General features: G+C 56.5%; 1 protein-coding gene across 1 annotated transcript in view; it reads right to left on the bottom strand.

The window, feature by feature from the left end:
• Positions 1-1,234: 1,234 nt before the first annotated feature.
• The window catches only part of LOC140492654 (calmodulin-binding transcription activator 1-like), a 79,612-nt gene continuing 64,789 nt past the window's right edge, over positions 1,235-16,057 (bottom strand). Inside the window, exons 4-6 of the mRNA XM_072591693.1 lie at positions 12,436-12,507; positions 7,147-7,167; positions 1,235-1,883 (exon numbers count right to left, since the gene is read on the bottom strand). Coding sequence (XP_072447794.1) covers positions 1,686-1,883; positions 7,147-7,167; positions 12,436-12,507 — 291 coding nt within the window. The 3' untranslated portion in view covers positions 1,235-1,685. The remainder of the gene's footprint in view (positions 1,884-7,146; positions 7,168-12,435; positions 12,508-16,057) is intronic.

The following is a 16,057-nucleotide window of genomic DNA, read 5'->3' as shown; positions in this document are numbered from 1 at the left end:
CCCGCCATTTGCCCATTCCAATTATTTCTCCATTTCCCTCTCTCAGACATTCCTGGAAAACTGGATTTCCACCGTCCCCTCAGGCAACACATCCCAGATCATTCCGACTCCCCGTGTCAAGATATTTCTCCCCATCTCCCCTCTAAGTGTCCCTCTGGTTCCGAGTCCTCCTTGCCCCCACCCCCTCACGTTCCCCCTTACCCTTCTCCACCCTGGGGAGAACCATCCAGGCTCTTTCCATGTTCACTGAGACCCCTGTCCCAGGGTAAACCTCCCTCTTTACCCTCTCCAAGAGAGAGAGCCCTGACATCCCGCCTGATGGCTGCAGCTCGTGCCCGAGGCCTAGCCTTATCCCTATCCCAAACTCTGTCCCTATCCCTATCCAGACTCCATCCCTATCCCTATCCCAACTCCATCCCTATCTATATCCTAACTCCATCCTCATCCTTATCCCAAACTCCATCCTCATCCCTATCCCAAATTCCATCTGTATCCCTAACTCCATCATTATCCCTATCCAGACTCCATCCCTATCCCTATCCCTAACTCCATCCCTATCCCTATCCCAGACTCCATCCCTATCCCAGACTCCATCCTTATTCCTATCCCAAACTCCATCATTATCCTATCCCAAACCCTATCCCAAACTCCATCCCTATCCCTATCCCAGACTCCATCCCTATCCTATCCCAGACTCCATCCTTATCCTATCCCAAACTCCATCATTATCCCTATCCCAAACCCTATCCAGACTCCATCCCTATCCCTATCCCAGACTCCATCCCTATCCCTATCCCTAGTCTTATCTCTATCCTGAGCCCTAACTCTACCATGGACCCTATCCTGATCCCTATCCCAACCCCGAGCCGTGATTTTTAAAGGGTAAATCTGGACATCCAATGGGAGAAAATAGGAACAGTCACACAATTGTAGAGAGCTTACAGTGCAGAAAGAGGCCACTCTGCCCATTGGGTCTGTACTAGCTGACAGAGCAAGCCTGATCCCACTTCCCCCTGCAGGTTACAGGGTTCAAGGGTCATGTCCTGATGCCCTTTTAAATTGATTTCAGACCCTGCAGCCATTTCATGCACAGAGTTCCAGCTGCTGAACACCCTCGGAATTCAAAACGTGTTCCTCATTGGTCACTTTCAAATCTGTGCTTCTCTCCCTCCCCAGTCACTGAGCCTCTGCTAGGGGAAACAGTGCCTTCCCCATCCACTCTGTCCATGCCCCTGACACTTTTGCACATCTCAATCAATCCGGCCATCTGCCTCTCTCTTCCCAAGGGAAGACCCTCAGCCTGTCGCACGTTCCCTGTTGCTGCATTTGTCCAGTTAACCCCGGCTCCTGCCCAGGAGTAACCCTGGAAGCTGGAGGAGTGTTCAGAGTGTAATCCCGACCCTGGACTTTCCCAAGAACAGGCTGCACCTGAGCAGTGGACCCAAACATCATTGCTGGCCTTGTGGGACCATTCTGACCCAGCTGGCCTACTCGTGACTCCAGACCCACAGCAATAGGACCTTTAACTGCCCTACACTGTGGGGAGTAACCCCTTCAGTCCACAATAAGAGTTGGGCCACACAGACGATACCCACACCCCTGGAGGGTTGAGAGAGGGTTTGGTGGAAGGTGTGTGGGAGAGACTGTGACACAGAGGCCTGGAAGTTGTGTTGTGTCCTGAGCACCTACTTGAGTTTCTGTTGAAAGGGTGCAGTCCCTCGATGACCCTGTTTGAGTTTCTCATACTCCTTGTAGCTGCGATAATACTGCTGGATCAGAACCGCGGCTCTCCTGCTTTGCTGAAATCTCTTCTGCTCATAGTAACTGCGGAACTTACTCTGGATCAGGATAGCCGCCTGGGTCATCTTCTTATACAGTGCATACTGGGCAGGGAGAGCAAGAGACAGAGAGAGAGAGAGAGAGAGAGAGAGAGGGAGAGAGAGGGGGGGAGAGAGAGAGAGAGAGAGAGAGAGAGAGAGAGAGGGGGAGAGAGAGGGGGGGAGAGAGAGAGGGAGAGAGAGAGAGAGAGAGGGGGAGAGAGAGGGGGGGAGAGAGAGAGGGAGAGAGAGAGAGAGAGAGTCACAGAGTTACTGATTATCCTGCTCTCATTAACAACATTTCACAAAGAACACTGGGGGCATACATAAACAGGAGGGCACACTGACCGCTCGGACACTGACCCATCGGGGACAGACCGCTCGGACACTGAACCCATCGGGGACAGACCGCTCGGACACTGACCCATCGGGGACAGACCGCTCGGACACTGAACCCATCGGGGACAGACCGCTCGGACACTGACCCATCGGGGACAGACCACTCAGACACTGACCCATCAGGGACAGACCGCTCGGACACTGACCCATCGGGGACAGACCGCTCGGACACTGAACCCATCGGGGACAGACCGCTCGGACACTGACCCATCGGGGACAGACCGCTCGGACACTGAACCCATCGGGGACAGACCGCTCGGACACTGAACCCATCGGGGACAGACCGCTCGGACACTGACCCATCGGGGACAGACCGCTCGGACACTGAACCCATCGGGGACAGACCGCTCGGACACTGACCCATCGGGGACAGACCGCTCGGACACTGACCGCTCAGACACTGACCCATCAGGGACAGACCGCTCGGACACTGACCCATCGGAGACAGACCACTCGGACACTGACCGCTCAGACACTGACCCATCAGGGACAGACCGCTCGGACACTGACCCATTGGAGACTGACTGCTCAGACACTGACCATCAGGGCAGACCACTGGGGACACTGACCCATCGGAGACAGACCACTCGGACACTGACCACTCAGACACTGACCCATCAGGGACAGACCGCTCGGACACTGACCCATCGGGGACAGACCGCTCGGACACTGAACCCATTGGGGACAGACCGCTCGGACACTGACCCATCGGGGACAGACCGCTCGGACACTGACCGCTCAGACACTGACCCATCAGGGACAGGACCGCTCGGACACTGACCCATCAGAGACAGACCACTCGGACACTGACCGCTCAGACACTGACCCATCAGGACAGACCGCTCGGACACTGACCCATTGGAGACTGACTGCTCAGACACTGACCATCAGGGCAGACCACTGGGGACACTGACCCATCGGAGACAGACCGCTCGGACACTGACCACTCAGACACTGACCCATCAGGGACAGACCGCTCGGACACTGATCCATTGGAGACTGACTGCTCAGACACTGACCCATCAGGGCAGACCGCTCGGACACTGACTCCCCCCCCCACGGAGACTGACCTCTAGGACACTGACCCTCCCTTGGACACTGACCGCTCAGACACTGACCACTCAGAGACTGACCACTCAGAGACTGACCCCTCTGACACTGACCCCCCTTGGAGACTGACCGCTCAGACACTGACCGCTGGGACACTGACCCCTCAGAGACTGACCCCCTCGGAGACTGACCCCCCCTCGGAGACTGACCCATCAGACACTGAACCCCCCACGGAGACTGACCGCTAGGACACTGACCCTCCCTTGGACACTAACTGCTCGGAGACTGACCGCTTGGAAACTGACCCCTCTGACACTGACCCCTCAGAGACTGACGCCGCTCGGACAATGACCGCTTGGAGACTGAACCCACTTGGACACTGACCACTCGGACAATGACCGCTCGGACACTGTCCCCTCGGAGACTCCCCCCTTGGACACTGACCCCCCTTGGACACTGACTCTCAGACACTGACCCCTCTCTTAGACATTGATCCCCCTTGTGCACTGTTCCGCCTTGGGTACTGACCCCCCCCCCCCTCAGGCACTGACCCCGCCTCAGATACTGACCCCCTCAGACACTGACACCCCTCGGACATTGACCCCGCCTCGGACACTGACCCCCCCCCCCCCCCCAGGCACTGACCCCGCTTCGGACATTGACCCCGCCTCGGACACTGACCCCCTCAAGCACTGACACCCCTTGGACACTGACCCCACCCCCTTTGGACACTGACCACCCCCTTGGGCACTGACCCCCCACTCGGACACTTCCCTTGGGCACCGACTCCACCCCCCCCCCCCACTCCCGGACACTGACCCCCCCGGACACTGACCCGCCCCCCCCCCCCCATCGGACACTGACCCCTCCCACAGACACTGATCCACCTTGTGTACTGACCCCCTTGGGCACTTACCCCCCTCGGAGACTGAACCCACTTTGTCACTGACCGCTTGGACACTGAACCCCCTCAGACACTGACCGCTTAGAGACTGAACCACCCGGACACTGACCGCTTGGACACTGACCCCACTCGGTCACTGACCCCACTCGGACACTGACCCCCCTCGGGCACTTACCCCCCTCAGAGACTGAAATCCCTCGGACACTGACCCCCCTTGGGCACTGTCCCCCCGTCGGGCACTGACCCCTCGGAGACTGACCCCCCTCGGACACTGACCCGACTCGGACACTGACTCCTCTCTGGCACTGAACCCCCCTCGGGCACTGACACCCCCCCTCGGAGACTGAATCCCCTTGGAGACTGACCCCCATCTGACAGTGATCGCTTGGTAACTGACCCCCCCCGGACACTGATCCCCCCCTCAGGCACTGACCCCACCTCAGACACTGACCTCACCTCAGACACTGACCCCCCTCTCGGAGACTGAATCCCCTCGGAGACTGACCCCCATCAGACAGTGATCGCTTGGTAACTGACCCCCCCCCGGACACTGATCCCCCCCTCAGGCACTGACCCCACCTCAGACACTAACCCCCCTCAGCCACTGACCCCCCCTCGGACACTACCCCTCCTCAGACACTGACCCCGCTCGGACGTTGACCCCCCACGGTACTGCTCCCCCCCTGGACACTAATACCCCCCTCGGACACTGACCGCTCGGACACTGACCCCCCCCCCCCCCCCCCCCCCCCCCCTCAGAGACTGACCCCCCTTGGAGACTCACCCCCCGCAGACACTGACTGCTTGGACACTGACCCCCCCCGCCCCCCCGCTCCGGTCACTGACTCCCCCCCCCCGCTCCGGTCACTGACCCCACTCGGACACTGACCCCCCCTCAGACACTGATCGCTCGGACACTGGCCCACCTCAGATACTGACCCCCCCTCAGGCATTGACCCCCTTCGGACACTGATCCCTCGGACACTGACATCCCTCAGACATTGACCCCACTCGGACACTGACCGCTCAGACACTGACGCCCCTCGGGCACTGATGCCCCTTGGGCACTGACCGCTCAGAAGCTGAACCCCCTCAAAGACTGACCCCCCCTTGGACACTGACCGCTCAGACACTGACCCCACTTGGTCACTGACCCCAGTCGGTCACTGATCCCCCTTGGACACTGAACCCCCTCGGAGACTGAACCCTCTCGGACACTGACCACTCCAAGACTGAACCATCTCGGGCACTGACTGCTCGGAGACTGACCCCTCCGCCTCGGACATTGACCGCTTGGACACTGACCCCCTCAGACACTGATCTCCCTCGGGCACTGATCTCCCTCGGACACTGATCCCCCTCAGACACTGACTCCCCTCGGACACTGACCCCCCTCGGGCACTGATCTCCCTCGGACACTGACCCCCCCCTCGGGCACTGACCCCCCTCGGACACTGACCCCCCTCGGGCACTGATCTCCCTCGGACACTGACCCCCCCCTCGGACACTGACCCCCCTCGGACACTGACCCCCCCCTCGGACACTGACCCCCCCTCGGACACTGTCCCCCCTCGGACACTGACTCCCCTCGGACACTGACTCCCCTCGGACACTGACCTCCCCTCGGGCACTGACCCCCCTCGGACACTGACCCCCCCTCGGACACTGTCCCCCCTCGGACACTGACTCCCCTCGGACACTGACCTCCCCTCGGGCACTGACTCCCCTCGGACACTGACCCCCCCCTCGGACACTGACCCCCCCCTCGGACACTGACCCCCCTCGGACACTGACCCCCCCCTCGGACACTGACTGCCCTCAGGCACTGACCCCGTTCGGGCACTAACCCCCTCGGACACTGACCCCCTCTCGGACACTGACCCCCTCTCGGACACTGACCCCCTCTCGGACACTGACCCCCCCTCTGGACACTGACTGCCCTCAGGCACTGACCCCGTTCGGGCACTAACCCCCTCGGACACTGACCCCCCTCAGACACTTATCCCTCTGGGACACTGACCCCCCCCTCGGACACTGACCCCCCTCGGACACTGACCCCCCCCTCGGACACTGACTGCCCTCAGGCACTGACCCCGTTCGGGCACTAACCCCCTCGGACACTGACCCCCTCTCGGACACTGACCCCCTCTCGGACACTGACCCCCTCTCGGACACTGACCCCCCCTCTGGACACTGACTGCCCTCAGGCACTGACCCCGTTCGGGCACTAACCCCCTCGGACACTGACCCCCCTCAGACACTTATCCCTCTGGGACACTGACCCCCCCCTCGGACACTGACCCCCCTCGGACACTGACCCCCCCCTCGGACACTGACTGCCCTCAGGCACTGACCCCGTTCGGGCACTAACCCCCTCGGACACTGACCCCCTCTCGGACACTGACCCCCTCTCGGACACTGACCCCCTCTCGGACACTGACCCCCCCTCTGGACACTGACTGCCCTCAGGCACTGACCCCGTTCGGGCACTAACCCCCTCGGACACTGACCCCCCTCAGACACTTATCCCTCTGGGACACTGACCCCCCCCTCGGACACTGATCCATTGGACACTGACTCTCCCGTCGGACACTGTTCCCCTTGGGCACTGACCCCTGCCCCCCCTCTTGGACACTAACCCCCCCCACCCCAGACACTGACCTTGTTGTCCACCCACTGAGTGAGGGTGAGTGGTTGCATGCCCTCTCCCCTGAGTTGGTGAGGGCAGTGCTGGGGGAGTATGTTCCTGAACCGTACGGGCGTCTGTGGGAATGGTGTCAGGCCAACTCACCAAATGAACAAATGGAGGATGTGGCCGAGGGCCGAGAGCCGAGGGAGACCCTCTTCAGAATCAGAGCAGGACCAGGTAGTGTCAGAATCTAAACTACCATCTCAGCCAAGAGGTTTCAACAGGTTTGAGGAGGTAAGATACACATCAAACAGACAGACATGGTCAGAGCTGAAACATGACTTTACCTTCAGTGCTATCCATGTCAGCTAGTGAAACCAAGAGAGGAATGTTAGTACAATCAGGGCACACACACACACCAAGGGAGGCAGGTCAGATACATCCAAACAAATGACAGAACTCCCTCTGGCCCTGCCCCCAATCTCCCCAATTCACAGCACCCCTCCCACTCACAGCCAGCACCGTGGCCTAGTGCTCCTGACTGACTCCAGTCCCACTGCCTCAACACGGTGAGGACGAGGAGGGCGATGAGATTGGGGCTTCAATGTCAGATGGACAGGTTACCACCACACCGTAATAAGGTCAGGGCTGAGGGAGTGGGCACTGTCAGAGGGTCAGGGCTGAGGGAGTGGGCACTGTCAGAGGGTCAGGGCTGAGGGAGTGGGCACTGTCAGAGGGTCAGGGCTGAGGGAGTGGGCACTGTCAGAGGGTCAGGGCTGAGGGAGTGGGCACTGTCGGAGGGTCAGGGCTGAGGGAGGGGGCACTGTCGGAGGGTCAGTGCTGAGGGAGTGGGCACTGTCGGAGGGTCAGTGCTGAGGGAGTGGGCACTGTCGGAGGGTCAGTGCTGAGGGAGTGGGCACTGTCGGAGGGTCAGGGCTGAGGGAGTGGGCACTGTCGGAGGGTCAGTGCTGAGGGAGTGGGCACTGTCGGAGGGTGAGTGCTGAGGGAGTGGGCACTGTCGGAGGGTCAGTGCAGAGGGAGTGGGCACTGTCGGAGGGTCAGTGCTGAGGGAGTGGGCACTGTCGGAGGGTCAGGGCTGAGGGAGTGGGCACTGTCAGAGGGTCAGTGCTGAGGGAGTGGGCACTGTCGGGGGGTCAGTGCTGAGGGAGTGGGCACTGTCGGAGGGTCAGTGCTGAGGGTGTGCTGCAGTGTCAGAGGGTCAGTGCTGAGGGAGTGCCGCGCTGTCGGAGGGTCAGTGCTGAGGGAGTGGGCACTGTCGGAGGGTCAGTGCTGAGGGAGTGGGCACTGTCGGAGGGTCAGTGCTGGGGGAGTGGGCACTGTCGGAGGGTCAGTGCTGGGGGAGTGGGCACTGTTAGTTATTGGCTGTTGAGTGCAGGATTCAACCATGACCCGATCCCGCTGGTGAGACCAGTGATCAGAACGGATTTCTCAAAAATGTTGTCTACGTGAGGAGGCAGAATGTGGGGCACCCCCTGCAACCCAATAAGACCGGCTGGCCACAGCTGATTTTGGGATCTTGCTGTGCCGAGAAGGGGTAGGGCTGAGGGGAAGGTGGCTGCGAACGCCCTCACGCACAGATGATGAGACACATCACGGTCAAGACCTCACAGAAAAGGGACCCAAACTGCTGCCAAACATACATCCAGACGGAAATCAGAAAGTGTGTAGAGACAGATAGGATACCCCAGGGCAGTGCTGTGTGTGTCTATCACAGTAAACAGTGTAGGGTCAGACAGGATACCCCAGGGCAGTGCTGTGTGTGTCTATCACCGTAAACAGTGTAGGGTCAGACAGGATACCCCAGGGCAGTGCTGTGTGTGTCTATCACAGTAAACAGTGTAGGGTCAGACAGGATACCCCAGGGCAATGCTGTGTGTGTCTATCACAGTAAACAGTGTAGGGTCAGACAGGATACCCCAGGGCAGTGCTGTGTGTGTCTATCACAGTAAACAGTGTAGGGTCAGACAGGATTCCCCAGGGCAGTGCTGTGTGTGTCTATCACAGTAAACAGTGTAGGGTCAGACAGGATACCCCAGGGCAATGCTGTGTGTGTCTATCACAGTAAACAGTGTAGGGTCAGACAGGATACCCCAGGGCAGTGCTGTGTGTGTCTATCACAGTAAACAGTGTAGAGACAGATAGGATACCCCAGGGCAGTGCTGTGTGTGTCTATCACAGTAAACAGTGTAGAGACAGACAGGATACCCCAGGGCAGTGCTGTGTGTGTCTATCACAGTAAACAGTGTAGGGTCAGACAGGATACCCCAGGGCAGTGCAGTGTGTGTCTATCACAGTAAACACTGTAGGGTCAGACAGGATACCCCAGGGCAGTGCTGTGTGTGTCTATCACAGTAAACAGTGTAGGGTCAGACAGGATACCCCAGGGCAGTGCTGTGTGTGTCTATCACAGTAAACAGTGTAGGGTCAGACAGGATACCCCAGGGCAGTGCTGTGTGTGTCTATCACAGTAAACAGTGTAGGGTCAGACAGGATACCCCAGGGCAGTGCTGTGTGTGTCTATCACGGTAAACAGTGTAGGGTCAGACAGGATACCCCAGGGCAGTGCTGTGTGTGTCTATCACGGTAAACAGTGTAGGGTCAGACAGGATACCCCAGGGCAGTGCTGTGTGTGTCTATCACAGTAAACAGTGTAGGGTCAGACAGGATACCCCAGGGCAGTGCTGTGTGTGTCTATCACAGTAAACAGTGTAGGGTCAGACAGGATACCCCAGGGCAGTGCTGTGTGTGTCTATCACAGTAAACACTGTAGAGTCAGACAGGATACCCCAGGGCAGTGCTGTGTGTGTCTATCACGGTAAACAGTGTAGGGTCAGACAGGATACCCCAGGGCAGTGCTGTGTGTGTCTATCACGGTAAACAGTGTAGGGTCAGACAGGATACCCCAGGGCAGTGCTGTGTGTGTCTATCACAGTAAACACTGTAGGGTCAGACAGGATACCCCAGGGCAGTGCTGTGTGTGTCTATCACAGTAAACAGTGTAGAGACAGACAGGATACCCCAGGGCAGTGCTGTGTGTGTCTATCACAGTAAACAGTGTAGGGTCAGACAGGATACCCCAGGGCAGAGCTGTGTGTGTCTATCACAGTAAACAGTGTAGGGTCAGACAGGATACCCCAGGGCAGTGCTGTGTGTGTCTATCACAGTAAACACTGTAGAGACAGACAGGATACCCCAGGGCAGTGCAGTGTGTGTCTATCACAGTAAACAGGGTAGGGACAGACAGGATACCCCAGGGCAGTGCTGTGTGTGTCTATCACAGTAAACAGTGTAGGGTCAGACAGGATACCCAGGGCAGTGCTGTGTGTGTCTATCACGGTAAACAGTGTAGGGTCAGACAGGATACCCCAGGGCAGTGCTGTGTGTGACTATCACAGTAAACAGTGTAGGGTCAGATAGGATACCCTAGGGCAGTGCTGTGTGTGTCTATCACAGTAAACACTGTAGAGACAGACAGGATACCCCAGGGCAGTGCTGTGTGTGTCTATCACAGTAAACAGTGTAGAGACAGACAGGATACCCCAGGGCAGTGCTGTGTGTGTCTATCACAGTAAACAGTGTAGGGTCAGACAGGATACCCCAGGGCAGTGCTGTGTGTGTCTATCACAGTAAACAGGGTAGGGACAGACAGGATACCCCAGGGCAGTGCTGTGTGTGTCTATCACAGTAAACACTGTAGGGTCAGACAGGATACCCCAGGGCAGTGCTGTGTGTGTCTATCACAGTAAACAGGGTAGGGACAGACAGGATACCCCAGGGCAGTGCTGTGTGTGTCTATCACAGTAAACAGTGTAGGGTCAGACAGGATACCCCAGGGCAGTGCTGTGTGTGTCTATCACAGTAAACAGTGTAGGGTCAGACAGGATACCCCAGGGCAGTGCTGTGTGTGTCTATCACAGTAAACAGTGTAGGGTCAGACAGGATACCCCAGGGCAGTGCTGTGTGTGTCTATCACAGTAAACAGTGTAGGGTCAGACAGGATACCCCAGGGCAGTGCTGTGTGTGTCTATCACAGTAAACAGTGTAGGGTCAGACAGGATACCCCAGGGCAGTGCTGTGTGTGTCTATCACAGTAAACACTGTAGAGACAGACAGGATACCCCAGGGCAGTGCTGTGTGTGTCTATCACAGTAAACAGTGTAGGGTCAGACAGGATACCCCAGGGCAGTGCTGTGTGTGTCTATCACAGTAAACAGTGTAGAGACAGACAGGATACCCCAGGGCAGTGCTGTGTGTGTCTATCACAGTAAACAGTGTAGGGTCAGACAGGATACCCCAGGGCAATGCTGTGTGTGTCTATCACAGTAAACAGTGTAGAGACAGACAGGATACCCCAGGGCAGTGCTGTGTGTGTCTATCACAGTAAACAGTGTAGGGTCAGACAGGATACCCCAGGGCAGTGCTGTGTGTGTCTATCACAGTAAACAGTGTAGAGACAGACAGGATACCCCAGGGCAGTGCTGTGTGTGTCTATCACAGTAAACAGTGTAGGGTCAGACAGGATACCCCAGGGCAGTGCTGTGTGTGTCTATCACAGTAAACAGTGTAGAGACAGACAGGATACCCCAGGGCAGTGCTGTGTGTGTCTATCACAGTAAACAGTGTAGGGTCAGACAGGATACCCCAGGGCAGTGCTGTGTGTGTCTATCACAGTAAACAGTGTAGGGTCAGACAGGATACCCCAGGGCAGTGCTGTGTGTGTCTATCACCGTAAACAGTGTAGGGTCAGACAGGATACCCCAGGGCAGTGCTGTGTGTGTCTATCACAGTAAACAGTGTAGGGTCAGACAGGATACCCCAGGGTAGTGCTGTGTGTGTCTATCACAGTAAACAGTGTAGGGTCAGACAGGATACCCCAGGGCAGTGCTGTGTGTGTCTATCACAGTAAACACTGTAGGGTCAGACAGGATACCCCAGGGCAGTGCTGTGTGTGTCTATCACAGTAAACACTGTAGAGACAGACAGGATACCCCAGGGCAGTGCTGTGTGTGTCTATCACCGTAAACAGTGTAGGGTCAGACAGGATACCCCAGGGCAGTGCTGTGTGTGTCTATCACAGTAAACACTGTAGAGACAGACAGGATACCCCAGGGCAGTGCTGTGTGTGTCTATCACAGTAAACAGTGTAGAGACAGACAGGATACCCCAGGGCAGTGCTGTGTGTGTGTCCCTGACACTGAATGGTTTACCACACCCTAGGGTAAGCTGCACAACATTACTGAAGAGCAGAAAGAAGAAAGTGCATTCACATTTTGATGACCAAGACAGAGAATGCCATGTGGAGTATGTTTGAGCTACTAATCGAGTGGGTTATTTATTGGTGTTGCGATGTGTTTTCTGTCACCCCCCTGGCTCATTTCTCTGAAAGCTGTCCACTTGCTGCCATTCCCAAACCTCCAGGGGTGTCGGGTTGCTCTCACTATCTCCACGTTACAGGTGGAGAGGTATCACATAGGGTTGCTTGTCAAATCCTACAGAGTCATCCGAGATGCTGCCATCAGGGGAGGGAGAGTCTGACTGAGTGGTTCCTGAGGTTGAAGCTGAACCAGTGCTCCCCTCTGACAGGTGGTTCGACTCGATTGGACGGGGTACTGTACCTGCTTGTACTTCCTGTAACAACGCTGGATAACAGCTGCAGCGATTTCCTGCTGTTCCTTCAGTCTCCGGCCCTGCTCAACAAAGACACAATGATGTTAGACAATTGCTCACCACTCAGCTCCCTGTTCACATTTGTTCAGAAAACAGGCGCCAACTGTTCCTACTCTAGGGCACAGCGGCTCAGTCATTAGTACCAGGGACCCGGGTTCGATTCTCTCATCAGATGGCTCTCTGCGTGGGCTTTGTAAATTCTCCCTGTGTCTGCATTGGGTTCCTCCCAAAAACCAAATCTGTACAGGTTAGGGTGGGCTGGCCATGGGAAATTGTCCCATAGTGTCCAGGGATGTGCAGGTTAGGGTGGATTGGCCATGGGAAATTGTCCCACAGTGCCCAGGGATGTGCAGGTTAGGGTGGATTGGCCATGGGAAATTGTCCCTTGGTGCCCAGGGATGTGCAGGTTAGGGTGGGCTGGCCATGGGAAATTGTCCCATAGTGCCCAGGGATGTGCAGGTTAGGGTGGATTGGCCATGGGAAATTGTCCCATAGTGTCCAGGGATGTGGAGGTTAGGGTGGATTGGCCATGGGAAATTGTCCCATAGTGCCCAGGGATGTGCAGGTTAGGGTGGATTGGCCATGGGAAATTGTCCCATAGTGCCCAGGGATGTGCAGGTTAGGGTGGATTGGCCATGGGAAATTGTCCCATAGTGTCCAGGAATGTGGATTGGCCCTGGGGAAATGCAGGGTTGCAGGGCCAGGGTGGGGGTGAGGCGTCTGGACGGGACGTTCTTTTGAGGGACGGTGTGGACTAGATGGGCAGAGTAGTTTGTTTCTGCCTTGTATGGGATTGTACGGAGGTATTGCCCGAATACAGGGAATAGCACATGGAAACCTGAAGGTGCAGGGAATGCCGAATGGATCAGCCAGCGTCTCTGGCCAGAGGAACTGAATACACAGTGTGTACAGGCTGAGCAGGAAGGTCAGAGTCACATCAGACCCAGTCTGCAGTCAGCAACCAGCCCAGCTCCTGGCCTTAGGCAAGAGCTAATGACTGATGCTCACTGTGTCAGACTGTGTCTGTGACTTGGGCCAGTGCAGTGTTCATTAGGAACTGAGGTGACAGAGATTGCAAACTGTGCTCGGATCCCCCAGTGCCTCTTGGTATTTACGGTCTGGTGAAGCTGTATCACAATACCACTCCCTCAACCAACTGGCTGAGGCAGTGGAAAGGCATTTTCTTCCCATCCTCTCGGTCAGAGTCTGACGGGTAATAAGGCAGGGGGGGGAAATGTTTAACTGCCTGAAGGAAGCTTCAGAAACCAATCCCTAATCCAGCACGGAGTGGCATTGCCCAGGGCTGACATCAACTCTCAGCTTCGAGAAGCTTCAAACACAGAGAAGGATTCTCAAAAACAACAGCATCAAGTTCAAAAATAACATGTAGACATCTCCTGGGTCACACTCTGGGTATAATCCGCAATTAATAAACTCTCAAACACAGAAACACACTGACAACCCACAGTCACCCCGATAACACAGATTATCTACAGACTCATACAATAACCCACACACACAATAACCTCCCCAAACAGACAGACACTGTAACCCACAGACAGACACACTGCAAAGGGGGGGGAGAGCGTTAGTCTGAAGAGGGGTAGTGAGTGAGTGTGAAGGGGGAGAGAGTGAGTGTGAAAGGGGGAGGGAGTGAGTGTGAAAGGGGGAGGGAGGGAGTGTGAATGGGGAGAGAGTGAGTGTGAAGGAGGAGAGAGTGAGTGTGAAGGGGAGACAGTGAGTGTGAAAGGGGGAGGGAGAGAGTGTGAAGAGGGAGAGAGTGAGTGTGAAAGGGAGAGGGAGTGAGTGTGAAAGGGGAGGGAGTGAGTGTGAAAGGGGAGGGAGTGAGTGTGAAGGGGAATGTTGTGAGTGTGAAGGGGAGAGAGTGAGTGTGAAGGGGAGAGAGTGAGTGTGAAGTGGAGAGTGTGAGTGTGAAAGGAGTAGAGAGAGAGTGTGAAGAGGAGATGCTGAGTGTGAATGGGGAAAGTGTGAGTGTGAAGGGGAGAGAGTGAATGGGAAAGGGGGAGTGAGTGAGTGTGAAAGTGGAGAGAGTGTGAGTGTGAAGGGGATAGGGAGTGAGTGTGAAAGGGGAAGGAGTGAGTGTGAAAGTGGAGAGAGTGTGAGTGTGAAAGGGATAGGGAGTGAGTGTGAAAGGGGAGGGAGTGAGTGTGAAAAGGGGAGTGAGTGAGTGTGAAAGGGGGAGAGATTGAGTGTGAAGAGGAGAGAGTGAGTGTGAACGGGGGAGAGAGTGAGTGTGAAGGGGAGAGAATGAGTGTGAAAGGGGTAGGGAGTGAGTGTGAAAGGGGTAGCGAGTGAGTGTGGAAGTAGTAAGGAGTGAGTGTGAAGGGGAGAGAGTGAGTGTGAAAGGGGAAGGAGTGTGAAAGGGGGAGAGAGAGTGTGAAAGGGGAAAGAGTGGGGACAGGAGTGTGTGTGTGTGGGGACGGTAGTGTGTGTGAGTGAGTGTGTGTGTGGGGACGGGAGTGTGTGTGTGTGTAGGTGGGATTGTGAGTGTGTGTAGGAGGGAGTGAGTGTGTGTGTAGGAGGGAGTGTGAGTGTGTGTAGGTGGGATTGTGAGTGTGTGTAGGAGGGAGTGAGTGTGTGTGTAGGAGGGAGTGAGAGTGTGTGTAGGAGGGAGTGAGAGTGTGTGTAGGAGGGAGTGTGAGTGTGTGTAGGTGGGAGTGAGAGTGTGTGTAGACGGGAGTGAGAGTGTGTGTAGGCGGGAGTGTGAGTGTGTGTTGGCGGGAGTGTGAGTGTGTGTTGGCGGGAGTGAGAGTGTGTGTAGGAGGGAGTGTGAGTGTGTGTAGGCGGGAGTGAGAGTGTGTGTAGGAGGGAGTGTGAGTGTGTGTAGGAGGGAGTGTGAGTGTGTGTAGGAGGGAGTGAGAGTGTGTGTAGGCGGGAGTGAGAGTGTGTGTAGGTGGGAGTGAGAGTGTGTGTAGGAGGGAGTGTGAGTGTGTGTAGGAGGGAGTGTGAGTGTGTGTAGGTGGGAGTGAGAGTGCGTGTAGGTGGGAGTGAGAGTGTGTGTAGGAGGGAGTGTGAGTGTGTGTAGGCGGGAGTGAGAGTGTGTGTAGGAGGGAGTGAGAGTGTGTGTAGGAGGGAGTGAGAGTGTGTGTAGGAGGGAGTGTGAGTGTGTGTAGGCGGGAGTGAGAGTGTGTGTAGGAGGGAGTGTGAGTGTGTGTAGGCGGGAGTGTGTGTGTGTGTAGGCGGGAGTGTGAGTGTGTGTAGGCGGGAGTGAGAGTGTGTGTAGGAGGGAGTGTGAGTGTGTGTACGCGGGAGTGAGAGTGTGTGTAGGAGGGAGTGAGAGTGTGTGTACGCGGGAGTGAGAGTGTGTGTATGAGGGAGTGTGAGTGTGTGTAGGAGGGAGTGAGAGTGTGTGTAGGAGGGAGTGTGTGTGTGTGTAGGAGGGAGTGTGAGTGTGTGTAGGAGGGAGTGAGAGTGTGTGTAGGTGGGAGTGTGAGTGTGTGTAGGAGGGAGTGTGAGTGCGTGTAGGTTGGAGTGTGAGTGTGTGAAGGTGGGAGTGAGAATGTGTGTTGGCGGGAGTGAGAGTGTGTGTAGGAGGGAGTGTGAGTGTGT

This window comes from Chiloscyllium punctatum, chromosome 21, assembly GCF_047496795.1.
Source record: "Chiloscyllium punctatum isolate Juve2018m chromosome 21, sChiPun1.3, whole genome shotgun sequence".
Taxonomy (NCBI): domain Eukaryota; kingdom Metazoa; phylum Chordata; class Chondrichthyes; order Orectolobiformes; family Hemiscylliidae; genus Chiloscyllium; species Chiloscyllium punctatum.
The sequence above is the reverse complement of the archived record's forward strand: the minus strand, read 5'-3'. Positions and strand labels throughout refer to the sequence as shown.